Source organism: Phoca vitulina, unplaced genomic scaffold (assembly GCF_004348235.1).
Source record: "Phoca vitulina isolate PV1807 unplaced genomic scaffold, GSC_HSeal_1.0 scaffold29, whole genome shotgun sequence".
Lineage (NCBI taxonomy): Eukaryota > Metazoa > Chordata > Mammalia > Carnivora > Phocidae > Phoca > Phoca vitulina.
Window position 1 is genome coordinate 14592773 of NW_022589732.1, and position 17205 is coordinate 14609977.

The 17205-nt window shown below is 46.8% G+C and overlaps 1 protein-coding gene across 3 annotated transcripts in view; it reads left to right on the top strand.

Moving 5' to 3' along the window:
* VCL (vinculin) overlaps positions 1-17150 on the top strand; it is a 111951-nt gene extending 94801 nt beyond the window's left edge. For 2 of the 3 annotated variants that reach the window (XM_032423528.1, XM_032423529.1), the window contains exons 14-21: positions 208-357; positions 2213-2321; positions 3445-3747; positions 5053-5177; positions 6487-6672; positions 11960-12163; positions 12563-12667; positions 15045-17150. In XM_032423528.1, coding sequence (XP_032279419.1) covers positions 208-357; positions 2213-2321; positions 3445-3747; positions 5053-5177; positions 6487-6672; positions 11960-12163; positions 12563-12667; positions 15045-15191 — 1329 coding nt within the window. In that variant the 3' untranslated portion in view covers positions 15192-17150. Of the gene's footprint in view, positions 1-207; positions 358-2212; positions 2322-3444; positions 3748-5052; positions 5178-6486; positions 6673-9777; positions 9982-11959; positions 12164-12562; positions 12668-15044 lie in introns of all 3 variants that reach the window. The other variant, XM_032423530.1, reaches the window with a different exon arrangement.
* Positions 17151-17205: the final 55 nt, after the last annotated feature.

Genomic DNA, 17205 nt, shown 5'->3' on the forward strand with positions numbered 1-17205 from the left:
ATGCTTATGGCCAAACCTCGGAGGAGATAGAGCAAGGCCAAGACCTGGCAATCGCCAGATTGTTGTCGTAGTAACTAGGGTTTGATGTCATCCGTGAAGTCTTTGCTTGAGCAGTTGCTGCCTCTACTTAAAGAGAGAGTTTTTCTTAGGCTTCCTGACTCATTTTATTGAAATAAATTTTCCTAATGTCTTTGTTTTTTCCTCAAGGTATTTGATGAGAGGGCAGCTAACTTTGAGCACCATTCGGGAAGGCTCGGTGCCACGGCGGAGAAGGCAGCTGCTGTTGGAACTGCTAATAAATCCACTGTAGAAGGCATTCAGGCATCAGTAAAGACGGCCCGAGAACTCACACCCCAGGTTGAATTTTGTTCACTCTTCATTGTTTCGATACTCACCATATAGTGTTCAGTAAAGGTCAATTACAGAACAGTTTCTATACATTTTTGAACACTTACTGTACATTGTCATGAAAGAAACACACAGTGTCAAAATCATTTTTATAATGTTTCGGTTTTCTACAATGATCATAGATAACTTCACGGTAGAAAAAACTGGTAAAGCAAACCCTGCTCACACACACCCATACTTAGAGAAATATTTGGATAATCCTGAGAGGTTAGTCTGTTTTGATTGTACAGTTTACGCCTTTCCCCACATCTCTTTGAGGATATTTTTAAAAAATCTGGTTGCATTCAGAACTTGTTTTCTTTTTTCTACTTCATTATATAACCAAGTTATAGCCAGTATGCTGTGAACAGTATACTGGAAGAGTGGGGACAGAAGAAAACAAATTGGACAGGAATTAAAGTTCTCATATGTGATAGGTGTTCTTAAAAATACCAGTTCAGCATCATTTAGTGTGATGTTTGCACATTTTTTCCTAATCAAATTATAGAAAATTCATTTTTTAAAAATTGGTTTCATTCAGCAGATATGTGTTATGTCCCTGTAGTACATCAGGACCCATGCTAGGCTTTACACGCCTGTGATACTGGCTTTGGTGGGAACTTGTAGGAAAGGATGGGAAAAAAACCCCACACCTTTATTGTTTATCTTTTGCCCACGTGGCATGTTAACAAATTAGATTCTCTTGAAAAATCATACATGTCCAACTTCTTCAGAATACTTCCATGAAATATGAACATGTATAACTTTCTTTAAAAATTTCCATAAAATATGGAACATAGAATGTAGGTATTTCTGTATAAAACTGAGATTCCTAAAAAAGAGAAAAAAAAACTAAAGACACCAGCTATAGCAAGAGTAAGGATTTTGGAGACAGATCTGGACTTGAATCCTCTGTGACCTTGAGTTTCTTCATCTGTAAAATGGAGAGAATTCTTTCGTAATGGATATTTTGGAGGACTAAGAGGATATGTGTATAGCCTGTCACTTACCAAATACTTGGTAAATGTTAGTTCCTTCCCTAAGTGCTGTAACTGGTTCACTGGGAGCTTTTGAACAAGTCACATTTTCTGAGTCTTGGTTTTTGTGTCAGTAAAGTTGGAGAAATTACCCGTCCTGTTTCATAGGATTGTTGTGAGGATTCAGTAAGATAATGGATGTGAAAGTACTTTGTTAACTGTAGACAGTTACTTTTTTTTTTTTATAAATATTCATAGATATCACTTTAAAGGTTTTTTTTTTAAAGGTTTTTTTTTTTTTTTTTTAAAGATTTTATTTATTTATTTGAGAGAGAGAGAGTGAGAGAGAGAGAACACATGAGAGGGGATAGGGTCAGAGGACGAAGCAGACTCCCTGCCGAGCAGGAAGCCCAATGCGGGACTCGATCCAGGGACTCCAGGATCATGACCTGAGCCGAAGGCAGTCGCTCAACCAACTGAGCCACCCAGGCGCCCTTTTTAAAGGTTTTTTTAGTATTTTTTTTGGTGGTGCTTTTTAAGATGGAAGAGTCTACATCAAGGGTTTAAACATGTCAGTTCTGTGTATGTTCTGAAGTATCAAGTGAATGCCATTTCCTTTGTCATTCTGTTACCTTCTCAAAAATCAGGCTGTGACTATAAAACCTTTTGCACGGGCCCAGTCGGGTGAGCTATTTAGGAGACCAAGTCTCCTGTGTTCTGCCTGCGAAGACTTGCGCATTTTTGGCTTCCTAGCGCCATCTGTAGGTGGAGAGGGGAAAGCTTCGCTGAAGGTTTGTATTCCAGTGGGAGGGCGCCCTGGGGTTTAAAGGTGGTTTTGTCATTGACAGGTCGTCTCGGCTGCTCGCATCTTACTTAGGAATCCTGGAAATCAAGCTGCTTATGAACATTTTGAGACCATGAAGAACCAGTGGATCGATAATGTCGAAAAAATGACAGGTAGAGTTGCGTGTGACGTTCTTACCGTCTAGTCCTTGAGGAATGAGTTCTGAGAAACTCGAGCAGGACCGGTTATGTTACTCAGCTGTAATTGGATGAAGGGACGGTCATGTGCCTGACGGTGTACTTGGCCCTGATTAAGGCTGCTGAGCAGCAGGGGCTTCTCATTCAAGCCTTGCAACTTTGTTTGAAGAGAGGCTCTTTGAGTCTCTTATTTTAATGCTGCCCTCCCTGTGTGATGTTTATTGTTACAGCTCCTATCTTCTCTTTGAATAGCGCCTTTGCTCAGTCTGAACCAGAGTTTGGTTTCAGAGGCTGGGAGGCGGTGTTTGTGGATACAGTAAGTGTCCCTGTCATTTTCGGCGGGTTCACATTTCAGGGAACCACAATAGCTACCATTTAATACAACTTGTCTCAGAGTTTCCTCCAACTTATCAACTACGTAGTTTTTTTAAAAAAAGGAGAAACCAACCGCCAACAAATGTGTGTCTGTGCAAGTGAGGTGTCACCTCCGAATCTTCTTCACTCTCTGTGGAGGGAGGGACAGGAGAGGAGGGAAGAGATGAGGAATGTGGGCTCCTCGACTTCCCTGCAGAACCTGCCGTGACAGGGTCCCTCGCAGCCAGACATGAAAGTGGAGCTCCTGGGGTGTCGGAAGAGAGGTAACAGAAGCAAGACGCAGGCGGTCAGGTTTATTAGAATCCTCTGCGTGGCTCGTCTTGGGCACGACAAGCTGCCAACAAGCAACAGATGGCTGTGGAGTGAGCCGGGAAGGGAGACCGTGTTATTAGCATAATGTGGAGATGCGGTAAAGGCCGGAGACGCCATCCTCCTGTTGTCGCTGCGATTCTGGCGGGCTGTGGTGGACACGAGAAGGCCAGTGACCACGGTCGGTATGAATCTTGTGAATCTATATGGCCTCCTGGACGACATCTTCATTTTTTTTTTTTTTTTTTGATCTAAGGTAATCACCTGGAAGCTTTTGATTGTTCAGGAAGGACTTAGAGCTGAGGGAGAGCATTCTGGGTGTTTTACTTTCACGTGAGAACCTTGAGTGGACAAGAGGGTTTTTGAGTCGCTGTTCTTCTAAAATAGAAACAAAATTCCATTTCTGTTCTGACAGGGCTGGTGGACGAAGCTATTGATACCAAATCTCTGTTGGATGCTTCTGAAGAAGCAATTAAAAAAGACCTGGACAAGTGTAAAGTAGCCATGGCCAACATCCAGCCGCAGATGTTGGTCGCCGGGGCAACGAGCATCGCCCGCCGGGCCAACCGTATCCTGCTGGTGGCCAAGAGGGAGGTGGAGAACTCAGAGGATCCCAAGTTCCGCGAGGCTGTGAAGGCCGCCTCTGACGAATTGAGCAAAACCATCTCCCCCATGGTGATGGATGCCAAGGCTGTGGCTGGAAACATTTCTGACCCTGGTAAGCTGTGCCTGGTGTGGTTCACCTCACTTGAGAGGTTACCTCAGGAGGCTGACAGGGCGCCGAGACAGCGCGCCCCCACCCTGCCACCACCACGTACCACGTCTGAGAGCAACACTGCAGATCCTTAGTTTGAGAATGCTAGATTAATCTTTTTATGTCCAAAAAAAAAAAAAATATGACACAGACTATTTTCTGCAATATTGTATATGTGCTGCTGAGGCGAGCACTATTTTCTGCAATATCGGCAGGTTCATTGCAAGTTAGTTGCTCTGGACCAACCTTTCTGTGCTTTCTTCCTGTTGTCTGACTAGACAGCTCCTGGCTCTGTTAAGTCAGTATTTTGGAAATTACTCAAAAGAGGCACGAAAACCATTTTATCAGCCATTTAGCTTATGTAACTGGCATAATTTCTCTTCTGCTTTTCTTAAAATGCTTTTTTCTCTGTAAGACATTTTCTGTTTCTGTCAAATCTGGAGGGCTTAAATTGACCTGTAGATCTCCTCAGTGAATATCCTGATCCTACACCAAAGAATCCAGATTTTCTTTAGCTGAATTGTGAGCATGTTTTCAGTATTACTAAAGATGTTACCACTCCTTTGGTTAGAAACATCTGAATTCCTTCCTGTTCTGAGCATCCAGTGTGTCTAGCCCATGAGTGGAATCCAGGCAGCGTAAGGGAGTGGGAAGGAAGGGCAGCCCTATTCATCCCTAGCCCAGGCAGGATCTTTCCCATATCTTCAACCCACTGTCACTAAGGACACGCTCCGTTTCCTAATTGGAGTTTCTAGTAGTTTGAGTAGAATTCCTGAATCCCAGGTGACTGGACGCTGTAACCGCGGCAGCTCAACCTAGGGGTTAATACACTTAATGCCAAGTTGAGCAGAGGAGTCGGGAGAAAGGTGAGACGTACTCCGGGGGATGTCTGCCCAATCTGAAACTGACATCTCCTCTGTTCTGAGTTGGGCAGGCTTATCTCTTGACTGCTTCATCATCAGAGAGGTGATGAGCCCCACCTGAGCCCCAAGTGATCACACCCAGGAACGTCTTAAGTACTTGCTAATTGTACAGGCAAGAAGGCACCCTGCACCACAGGGATTAGCTGGTTTGTGACACTTGTGACTCTTTGTAGGCCTTATGGCCTCTGCCTTGCCCTTACGTGCCTTCCGCTTCAGCCACTGCCTGTGATGCTTCCTGGCAGCTTCACATCCAGCTTTTGTTCATAGAAACCAGTTCTGCTGCTGGACAGACAGTGCTCCAGGGCACTGACCTGCCCAGCTGAAAGTGAGGGCGTCTTATGTTTAGGCCTGCAAAAGAGCTTCCTGGACTCAGGATATCGGATCCTGGGAGCTGTGGCCAAGGTCAGAGAAGCCTTCCAACCTCAGGAGCCTGACTTCCCGCCTCCTCCTCCGGATCTTGAGCAGCTCCGTGTAAGTAAATTCAGAGTGATGGGGAGAATTGAGCAGAGGGGCCTGGGGCTGTAGCAAGAGGGAGGTAAGCTGTGCTCTGGAGCCTCGTTGACGAGGTAGCTTCGTTTAGCTTTTGCCTGAAGCTTAGTCGGACGCACAAGTTGACTTGCATTCCCAAATCAGTAGAGTCCTAACGCCGTGCTTATGCACCGGGCGTGCTGGGTAGGTGGGGGGCTGGGGGGCTGGCCTGCTGTGATGGGGACTGACTGGAGCAGAGGAGCTGGCTTTGGGAAGTGTGGATGTGATGAGTGATGAGGTTGTAGGACGAGTTAATGGAGTGGGAAAATGATCTGGTGGCGAGGAGACTTTTTGTGTTCCCAATTGACAAGGGCAGAACTGAGGTGGCTAGACTTGTGTACATTCTTCTTTCCTTTACTTGACTTTTATTTTTTTTTGGTAACAAAAGTGATAGTTTTTTTTTTTTTTTTAATTTATTTTTCTCCAACTCTAATTTAAACTCTTTTTATGTACCCCAAAGTACCATAAATTTATTCTTCCATAGGTAAATGGTTTCAGAGGAGGCTTAGCTGGGCAGTATCTTACAGATACAAATCCTAGTATAGGAAATAGTGATTATTCTAACGGTGTTGGAAATAGCTGGACTTTGGGAATAGCTCATCAGGGCAATAATTTGATTTACTTTCCTTGACTTACTTTCCCATGTTTCATGTCAGTAAGAGATGGAAGTTTCTAAGTTGGTTGAGGACAGAATTGGGTCCTTTTGCCCAAGCTGAGGCACAGTGTTTCTCTAGTCTCCAATGCTTCAGCTTCGTTTGCTTCTTTGTAGCTGGGCTTTTGGTGCCTGCTTGGGGCCAGTGGGAGGACTGTTCTGGGGCCTGGCTTTTTATGTGATCAACAGGTTCATGACACTTAGAATCAAGATCCTAGAGGTCGTTTGGTTTAGCTGCCCCTCATTGACAGATGGGGAAACTGAGGCCCAGGGGAGAAGTTAGTCACCGGTGCAACTGCCCTTCCACAGTCAGGAGCACAAATTAGTTCCATCCTCTTTGGGGAGCCTTGGTCCAGTAGTGCTGTGCGTGTCTCCCTGGGATACGTCCAAAACTGTAGCTGCTGGCTTTTTGTGGAGAAGCAAGAAAGAAAATATGCATCTGTTGAGATTGAAGCAAGTGGTCCCTGTGCTCCATGTGGGTGGTCTTATATCGCATGAACGTGGGTGGCTTTTCTGGGGATGCTTTTTGGAGGAAAGGAAAGAATTCTAGAGGGGAGTAGTTCCTAGGGTTTTACTTACAACCCAGTAATTCTTTCTTAGCTGGCAGATGAGCTTGCTCCTCCCAAACCACCTCTGCCTGAGGGTGAGGTCCCTCCGCCCAGGCCCCCACCTCCGGAGGAGAAGGATGAAGAGTTCCCTGAGCAGAAAGCCGGGGAGGTGATTAACCAGCCAATGATGATGGCTGCCAGGCAGCTCCATGATGAAGCTCGCAAATGGTCCAGCAAGGTAAGTAATGAGGCTTTTCTTGCTGGAAAGGGATGAAGAAGTGCACACAGCCCAGGAAGAAGAGTCTGATTGGAAAGTTACCCTCTCTCTGCTTTGGTTCCTGCTGTTGCCAGTAACATGATCCTGTTCTTACTTGTGGCTTAGTAAGATGTGTGAGAGGAGGTTCCTTTCCTCTGTCGATGCGAGTGTCAGCTCCTGTGACCTTGGACATTTGGGTCTTTTAGAAATTGCTTTTCTTTCTTGGGATTGCTGAATATCTTTAGATGCTCTCTTGCTAATTATCTGCACTCCAGATGTGAAATAGTCTTCTGGGGGCTCTGCTAGAGTTAGACGAAGTGTTTGCATTTTCCTTCTATTTTTCATGAAAGCAGGTAGATTGATGTCTTAGGAGCTGTGTGCTTTGTCCTTTTCTCAGAATCATCTTACCCCTCAATTCAAGACTCTTCCAGGCTAACTCCAGCTCCACAAATCTGGAAGTGTAAATATGAATGTGGTCGGTGAAATGTGGATGCTGCGGCAGTCAGGCCCTGTGAATATCTTTTGCCTATTTTCCCCTAAATGATGAAAAGTGCGTGGTAGCTTTTCTAGATAAGAGCTAAATATTACTGCTAACCTGGCAGTGAAATGTAGTTCTAACTCAATTCTCAACTGTTTGTAATATGACTCTCTCTTCTAGATCTTTATTCCTACCATTTATTTGCCTTTTCACGCCCTCGGCTGTCTCAAGCTCTTGTATTAACTGTAGTTCCCCAGGGACCTTCTGCATGCAGCTGATCTTGGGTTTTTCCAGGCTGGGAAATTGACCTTGGTTTTTGGTTTTTTTTTTAAGATTTTATTTATTTATTTGACAGAGAGAGAGACACAGCGAGAGAGGGAATATAAGCAGGGGGAATGGGAGAGGGAGAAGCAGGCTTCCCGTGGAGCAGGGAGCCTGATGCGGGGCTCGATCTCAGGACCCCGGGATCATGACCTGAGCCGAAGGCAGACACTTAACGACTGAGCCACCCAGGCGCCCCGACCTTGGTTTTTTAACTCTATTTTTCTGTGTTGTTAGCTGTGAGCCTAGGTTCTAAGAAGGAATGAATAGTGACCTTCCTGGTGTTGGGCCTGGCCATGGAATTATTTATAATCGTATCTTTCCACCTGGGGCGTGCACACCTCCAGGACCGTTTGCAGAGTCCCAGTGCATGTGGAAAGTGGGGTGGAGGGGACAGCGGAGGTTGGTTTTACTCAAAGATTTTAAAGGCAATTTAAATTTCATTACAATAAACCCAGATATATCGTGTAGCAGGATACAAAATATACATGAAGTATAAACAAACGTTAAGGGGCAGACGGCATCGGCCTACATATTTACCCCACTCTGCCGTTTGTGGCCAGAAGTCTTTAGGTCTGACTGTCTGGAGGCTTGGCGCATCAGAGGACTGCCGACTTTGAGCTGTGAGTCAGGAGCTCCTTGACCCGTGTGTGTCTGGGGGGTGAGGGTGGTGTGTGTTTGTGTGTCTGTCTGTTTTTGTACACTTTGAGACTCTGAACCCCAGCAGCAGTGAGCTGGCCTCTCCTCTAAGGAATGAGGATGAGTCCTGGTTGAGACAGAGTTTAGGGAAAGGGTTTAGAATGTACCTGAACCCCTTATTTGCCCTGAATTCTCCAACTTTGTCATCACCTTTTGGAGACAGGTTTCCCATGCAGGATAAGAATTTTGGGAGCGATAGCAACTTCAAATAAACTTCCAGGCAAACTCTTACTTCCCCTTGGTTAGAGATGTTGGATATAAAGAGCCAGTGTTCAGGGACACCTGGCCGGCTCAGTGGGTAGAACATGTGATTCTTGATCTTGGGTTCATGAGTTTGAGCCCCACTTTAGGTATAGAGATTACTTAAAGGAAATTTTTTTTTTTTTTTTTTTTTTTTTTAAAGAAGAACCTGTGTTCACCATTCTTCATATACATGGTTTGACTTCACTGAGGCAATTCCTTTTATTTTCTTTCCCCTCTGCCTATTTCAGCATCTGATCACATTGCCTCTTGCCCTGGCCTTTCGGAATCCCCATCCCTGGTATTAAATCGATTCTCTCCCCCTCATGGGTCCTGTTCTCTCGTGGGCACTGATTTGGGCTCCTCTGAACTCAGCCTTGGTCAGTAGCTATGTTCCTGGGTTATCTGTGAAGTATGTAAATGAAGGTTGGGGTGAGAACCCTAGTGTGCAACAGGAGAGATTTAGCTTGTACCCAAGGAGCAGATTTCTGAGTCGGTAGTAGTAGTCGATGCAGGAGGAGGTCGTGGAGGTGTCTGTCTCCGAGGGCCTGGAGGGGGTAGAGAGAGCCGGTCTGCAGTGTGGGTTTTCCCTAAGATGGGAAGCGGGATGAGGCACGTTCTGGAGGCTCCTTTCAGCTGGCTGATTGTGGGGTATTTGAAAAGTCCTTCTCACTCACCATTGTGTTTGTTTTCTTTGCCTTCTTCCTGGTTTGCTGTCAGTGGCCCTGCTGTGTCATTTTAAATTCTGGGACTTTTTAACTCCCGCTGGAAATAATGATCTGTGTCTGGCAACTTGCAGAGCTGACCCAAGTCACTTCCTGTGTCCCAGAAGATCTAGAACAGTGTCCATAGGAACCAGCTTGGGCGGGGGGGCATCACTTTGTTCCATTCAGAGCAAGTTGTGTGGCTGCATTTATTTCTTCCCTCTGGATTCCTTTTAAAGGTAATCAGCTACTATTGTTTGGTTGTTTGGCTCCTCAGAAATGTTCTGACATGAAAATTATTCTTGGCAAGTTTAACTTTGGTGGTAAATATATAAAAAAGGAATGCCACTTGCTTTCTTGGTTTAAATTTTTCTCTGGAAACCTTTTGCCACTGGAGTGAGTCTCTTTCTTTCCCTCACGGAGAACAGGGGGTGCCTGGGCTGGTGCTGGAGCCTGCGAATCCCCCTTCTGTGGAGTTTGGTTCATCTGGCTTCTGGAGAGATGCCGTTTTTCTTTCCCGTCTTAGGCAAGCTTTGGTTACTAAACCAGCTGATGCTCAGCTTCCCCCCTCCCCCCCATCCCCGTCCTACTGCTCTTACTTACTAACACTGTCCCTGTTTCTCATCCTTCCTGCCATCGACAAAGCCGGGTAACCGGGCCGCTGAGGTGGGTATAGGTGTTGCAGCTGAGGCAGATGCGGCCGATGCTGTTGGGTTCCCTGTCCCCCCTGACATGGAAGACGATTTCGAACCTGAGCTGCTGTTAATGCCATCCAATCAGCCGGTCAACCAGCCCATTCTGGCCGCGGCTCAGTCCTTGCATCGCGAAGCTACCAAGTGGTCTAGTAAGGTACTGATTAGCACCCCCGGTGGGGCTGCTCCATATGCATCCGGCCATGTGCAGCCTGACACATTGCATCACTCATGATCTGTGCGAGTCCTGTGAGTCTGAGCGGGGCGGGCCTCTGTCTGCACCTTGTTGTTAGGACTGGCTTCACAAGTTTGATAGGTCTGCTAATGCCAGATTAATTGGATTGCCTTTATGTTTGTTGGGGGGTAGAGATGGGTCACTTTCTGAAAGGATTCCTTTTCTTACTGACCTGATTGGAACCTTAAACCCCTTGGGAAGCCGTGGATCTCTCAATGACATGCAGGTCAGGAACTACTGTAGACCATTAAAAGGCCCCTGGCCTGACCATTGAGCTTGGCCCGCCGCCCCCTCCTCTGCTGACCTGTCATGATGGCTCAGGCAGAGCGGACCAGGATGAGAAGCAGCTTTATACGGCAGGGTCCCTGGGGCGGGCTGCTTGCTGCCCTGCACTTGGCTGCCTGGCAGATGCTGGCCTAAACGGGAACCCACAGGGAAGGGGGCTTCACCGACTGCGTGTCCAGGTGTTCCAGGGGGAGGGGCTGGGGCTGGGGCTCAGAGAGCACTCAGGGCTGCAGGACAGGCGGCCACAGAGCTTTGGCCTTGGGACCGAACCGACAGTAGTGTGGGGAGTGGAGGAAGAGGGCAATCACTTTTTTCCCTTTGAAGGTAGCATGTTGCAAGAAGAAAGGGTTGGAAGAGTGATGGGTAATAACTAACCCCGGCAGCACACTGTCTTCTAATCAAGTTCATGAATCCTGGAACGATCCCAGGTCTACACTGGAAGAGATGGGCCGACGGCCTTGTCTAACCTGCCCCTGTTCTCGTGACTTCTTCCCATCCCTGTATTCTCTCTGGCTTCCGCGACTGCCTGAGATGTCACACGCCTCCCGGCATAGCGATCGGCTACCTCGTGATGCCTGCGGGGGGTCTCACAGGGTGCCGTGCGGCTGGCATGGTTTGTGGACGCCTCACTGCCTTGTACAGCGAATTGAAAAGCAGGAGGGGAAAAATGAGTAGGGCCTGACCTTTGAGGTAGTTTTGAACATTGCAGTGTTATTTTTGGTTGTTAGCAGCCAAAAGGTGCACCTTTTGAGGGCATAAAGTAAATTCCTTGCCCAGCTCTTTATTATGACCCACGAGGGTTTTAATGAACCCAAATGCCCCCTCGAAGGTAACCCACCATGAGCTGGAGTGGGGGTTCCATGTACAGCTTGACTCATGATGTTTATTTTTCTGCTCTTAGCTGAAGGTTTCTTTAATTGAAGCCACTTAGCTGAGAGGACTGAAGAATTGATTCATGGCCTTTTTAAATGTGACAAATTAAAATAACATGTTCCCTGAGGCTGACAGGACAAATAAGAGGCAGTAGCAGGGAGGGCAGGAGCTGTCTAGGTGAGAAAATAGATCTTTTCTCACCAAGGCTGATCATAGTTACTTGGTTTAAATTCTAGCTCAGCAGCCACAGTCCTTGGCTGCTATTTGTAACGAGGATTAGGGTGAAGTGGATGATTTCAGCGTCTGGAAAGGCTCCTCTGTATTTTTCCCCTCAAGCTAGCTCTCCTGCTTTCCCCCTCTAGAAAGGAAAATGCCTGTTTAACCAACTTCTCCATCCCGTCCTCATTTTGATTGACATGATTAACTTGGAGATGAAGTGCTTGCTCAGTGCTATGCCAGGGGCACACCTGTTGCCCTTCCAGACTAATCTGCAGGTCTTCCTTTTTTCAGTGGGGTCGTCTCGCTCTGTCTCACTGAGTGCTGGGGGGAGTGCCCGGCTCACACTTCTCTCCGTCCTCCTGTGCTGTCCGTATCGCTCAAGAGAGTCCTGTTCTTCTCTCCTCACCCTCCCAGAGGCTGCTAGAGCAGCAGGCTCCCTCCTCTCTTCTCTGCGCTTCTACTTCCTTCCCTCACTTGGCCACTGTGGGCTGGGCTCACATTATGTCTTTGCGTCTCTCTCTAGGGCAATGACATCATCGCAGCGGCCAAGCGCATGGCTCTGCTGATGGCGGAGATGTCTCGGCTGGTAAGAGGGGGCAGTGGTACCAAGCGGGCACTGATTCAGTGTGCCAAGGACATTGCCAAGGCCTCAGATGAGGTGACACGGTTGGCCAAGGAGGTTGCCAAGCAGTGCACAGATAAGCGGATTAGAACCAACCTCTTACAGGTACTTGTGTGTGTGTGTGTGTGTGTGTGTGTGTGTGTGTGTGTGTCAGAGTCGGGGGCGTGGGAGGGAGAAAGCAGGAGAGAGAAAACTGGATGAGCAAGGAGGAGGTGGAGGAGTTCTGATGAAATAGCAGAAAGGGGAAATAGACATGTATATTTGGGAAAGACAGATTCAGGAAAATTTCTTTCCTAATCAAATGAAAAAGTTATAATGCTTCCTTTCTGAACAAAGGATCAGTAGATCCCAGGGGGAAAGCAAGTGGAATCCTGCTGCTGATATATTGCATGCCTTCTGCACGCCAGCCTCTAGGAATACAGAGGGGGTGGATAAGTCTTGCCCTCAAAGAGCTTGCGGGCAAGGAAAACATTAGAAACATGCTAAACTAAGTTTGCTTCTTAGGTGTGCGAGCGAATCCCAACCATAAGCACCCAGCTCAAGATCCTGTCCACGGTGAAGGCCACCATGCTGGGCCGGACGAACATCAGTGACGAGGAGTCCGAGCAGGTATGTGTCTGCTGCTTCTGGTTTCTTGCCAACAGCTTCGGTGCCACTTCACAGCAACTTGATTCAGCTTTGGGGGAAATCTGACCTGTGATTTGAGTGTGCAGTATGCGGAATGGAGTCTTTAACTCTCTCAGAAGGGCATCTGTGTTGGGCAGATGCATCAGAAACTTCGAAGGGGAAGGAAAGCTCTTGGGTAACTTTTGTCACTTCACAGATGGGAAGTTGAGGCCTGGGGTGAAGTGCCAGTAACACTTGGGACTCAGCTCAGTTCTTTGTCTCCATGGAGTAGGTGTGACTCTCTGGAGGCCTCCAGGGCCTGTTCACTCCTGCCCGTTGTGTCTTTGTGGCCGGAGGGCACTTCTGCTTCCCAGCTCACTGGGTGAGAAGTACCTCGGGGAGGATGAAGAGTGTCGGCTTTTCAGGGGCCTGAGATAGGCGTGCGCGGAGGCTGAAATGCCAGCTCAAAGGAGGTGCTTCTCTTGGATTCTTTGACAGACATTGAAATAAGGATGGTGGGAGGGTTCTCTTAAGGGCTGGCAACCACTTTTTGAGTCTGTCCTCCTTCGTTGCCTCCTGGAAATGTGGCCCGGGGCGATTGGGAAAGCCCTCCTTTGAGCACCTCTTGGTCTCGGTATCTCTTCCCTAGTAGGCCCTGCTGTGAGCCTGCTTCCAGCGTCGTCCTACAGTAGGTGGCACGTCTTTTCTTGAACTACCCGGACAGGCTCTGCGGACACGGGGGTGCGTGTGAGACTGTACTGGGCGCTGTATAGGGCAGTTAGAAAAATAGCCACAGTCCCTCTCCTGGGGGACTCACAGGTAGTTAGGGAGACCATCCCTGATCTCTAGGCCAGGAGCGCCTTGGAGGAGACAGGGAGGCTACCATCTGGTGCCAGTGGTGCTGCTTTCACTGCCATGTTTTAATCCAACAGCTCTCACCCTCACCCTCCTCGTACGCCTTGGGGATTGGATCTTCACCCCTAACTTCCGTGTATTCTAGGCAGGGTTTGGGCACTGGGCTGTTTCCTGTCATGTGATCTCATGAAAGGAAGAAAAGGAAGAAAAGAAACAGAGAAGGAAGGCTAGGACTCATACTTTCAGACTTGTCGCAGCCCCGGTGGGGAAGAAACAGAGAAAAGGAAGTGGAAGAAACAGAGAAGGAAGGCTAGGACTCATACTTTCAGACCATGTCATTTAATTAACCAACACAAATGTATTCTGGGAATATCTACTACGTTCCCCCTCACATTGCAATAAAAAAAGAGAAACAGACAGTGTGGTAGAATGCAAAAACACAGGACTGCAAGTCAGAAGTTTTGAGTCCTCATCCTGACGATTGTGTGAGTGTGGTTGCAAATCTCCGAACCTATCTGGGCCTCAGCCTCTTTGTTGACTGAGTGAAAAGATCAGCTGACCAGGAACTTAAGCCCATAGTCATGCCTCTCAGAGCTGATGAACCCTCAGAAATTGCACGGACAAATTTTACACACGTGAGCATTTTCCAGAGAAGAATCCAGGGAAGACCGCATGAAATCCTCAAAGGGTCTGTGGCTCAAAAATGGTTTTTTGTTGGCTCAAAAATAGTTAAGAATTAAAAAAAATTAGTGAGCTAATGGATCAGTAAGTTCTCTGAGTTTCTGTGTTGGGAGTACTAGTGTGATCCTAGTCCTGTAAGTTTGTGTGTTTAGGAGATTTACTAATTTAGATTTTCATGGATTTATGATTGGTTTGTTCATTTGGTTATTTTTTCATTCATTATTAAAATTAAATATTTATGAAATACTTCTTTTGTGCCAGGCACTGGCCTAACACGGGGCACAGCAGTGAACAAAACTCACAAAAATCACTGCCCTTGTAGAACTTAAATTTTAAATAAAATCAGGTAAAACATAAAACAAAAAACTAGGTAAAATTTACATGAAGCGTATCAGTTAGTAATGATGGGTTCTGTGGAGAAAAATGAAGAATTGGAGGGTGAGGAATGCTGTCCCTTGGGAAGGTGTTTGTGATTTAAAATAAGGTGAGCAGGGAAAGGCTTACCAAAGTGACTGACATCTGAGCAAAGATCTGAAGGAGGTGAGGGCTGAGCCATGAGGGAAAAGCACTCCAGGTAGAGGGAAGAGCAAGAGCCCGAGGCAGGAGCTTGTTTGAAGACCAGGAAAGGGTATGTGCTGGAGGCCGGCTGAGGGTATAGTACATAATCATGGATGGCCTTTTGGGGTTCTTTTTGGTGCTCGTCCTAGCCCACCGGGGCTGCGACAAGTACGGGGATGCCAGCTGCAAGTAGGGTAACCTGCAGTCCACGCCAGGCTTAGGCCGGTTCTGGAGGAAGGGCTACATCAGGGACGATAAGTAACGGAGAGTTTCTCTTTCCTTGCAGGCCACAGAGATGCTGGTTCACAATGCCCAGAACCTCATGCAGTCTGTGAAGGAGACTGTTCGAGAAGCAGAAGCTGCTTCAATCAAAATTCGAACAGATGCTGGATTTACACTGCGCTGGGTTAGAAAGACTCCCTGGTACCAGTAGGCACCTGGTCAAACCTGGCTGGCACAGAAACCCCTACTAAACAGAATGAAATGATCTGAGTCCCAGAAGATGCAGAGAATTGCTAGGGGGTTATAGGCCACATCCTGGCCTGACATAACAGAAAGGAATGGGGCCTCTTCACTTTAGAAACCATTTATACTCTTGTCTTGGACACTTTGTTTCTCCGTATAAAGCCTGTATTCTCAAACACAGTTAAACTCCTGCACACTCTATCCCAATAGGAAGACTGGGTTTCTAGCCCATGGACTTCACGTAAGCTCAGAATCCAAGACTGAACACTAGCCAAGACACCCTGCTCTGCCCTCGTTCCCTAGGGGACAGTTCCTCTTCTGCTTCCTTTTCACTGCCACCCCCCACCCCATCCCCAATTCTCCCCACCAGGCTCCCAAGACCCAGGGCCCAGGCAAGTTGTTAAGAAGGAAATCACTGTGCCTCCAAAATTTGTTTTGGGCTTTCCATGTTGCTCCTGACCCCAGCTGTGCTATCTGGGTTCTTTTCAGAAGTGAGCTTTGCTGCTACAAGGGAAAAAGGCCTCTGGGGAGCCCCAGCTTGTGGGGCCTGGATTCGCCTCTTGCCTTTCCCCAGTTTAATCCTAATTTCCCACAGTGCAACACCAAATTTCACTCTCAGGAGGAAATCACAGAATCACACAATTGTCTTTACCTTGCCCGAGCAACCTGCTAGGGAAACTTCCCACCCTGTATCCCGCCTCGGCCTGTGAAGGTAGGCACCCCCACACTGTGTGTCCTGGTGCTCTCTGCCGCGGGAGGGGCAGAGTAGCCGGGCGAGGCCCTGCCCATCTTCCGGGGAGGGCCACTCCCAGGCACCTCATGCTTTGTCACTGCCTGCAGAGGTCTGTGCTGAGGCCTTAGCGTTCATTCTTAGCTCTTACTGTTCTTTCTGAGCTGAAATGCTGCATTTAGTTTTTAACCAAATCATTTCTCCAATCCTGACTTTTGTATTCTTCCCTCATACCCTTCCTAAACAAGATTTTAAAGATATGTGCTTGTTCATTGTAATTTTGAAAGATCCTTTTTATCCTTTTGAAATTCAGTCCTAAGAATTGGTGCTTGCCCCCCAGGAATGTTTAATAGAAAGGCAATCCTGTCTGAAGGGCACTTCCTACCTAAGGGAGATTGGTACTTGCAGACTGGAATTCTGGCACTGTTGGGGATAATCAATGGGAAATAGTCCTCAGTATATTCCTACCTCCCTTAACCAAGCCCTGTATCCTCTCCTCTCTCCCAAGTACGAATGCTTGCGAGTAATGGGTATAATATTTAATTAGCACCGTAAGTTTCCTATTAGCAAAGTGAGAGAGAAGAATTTTTCCTTTTTTGCACTTATCACTGCTGTCTAAGCATTGCCCAGCACATGAAATCCTACTTCTTCCCAAAGCCAGAACTGGATGAGTAAAGGAGTAAGAACCGTTGCCTGAATGTCCTTTCTTCTCACCTCCAATGTGTGTTAAATCCCAACATCGAATGTGTAAAACTTGTCTTCAGTTGGTACTGTACACTCAGGCTTCCTCTATTTTAACTGATGAATATTATTTTCAAGGCCCTCAGCATATTTGTATAGTTGCTTACCTGATATAAATGCAATATTAATGCCTTTAAAGTATGAATCTATGCCAAAGATCACCTTTTGTTTTATGAAAGATTACTTAGAGGAAATAAGAAAAATCACGTTTGCTCTCCATGTTCTTCCAGTGTTTTGAGACACTGGTTTACACTTTATGCCGATGTGCTTTTCTCTAATATCAGTGCTCAAGACACAGTGAAGCAAATTAAAAAAAACAAAACAAAAAACCCCTGAAGACTGATTAGAGACATCACCACTAAAAAACTACATTTATAAGCTAGGATTTGTTATATGCAAATATTTTCTGCCTCTTCTTTTGTTCTGTTTAAAACAATAAAGTGCATTTGTATAAATAATGCTTTAAATGATGGGTATATTATTTCAGCAAAAACGTTTAGTTCCGCTTTCT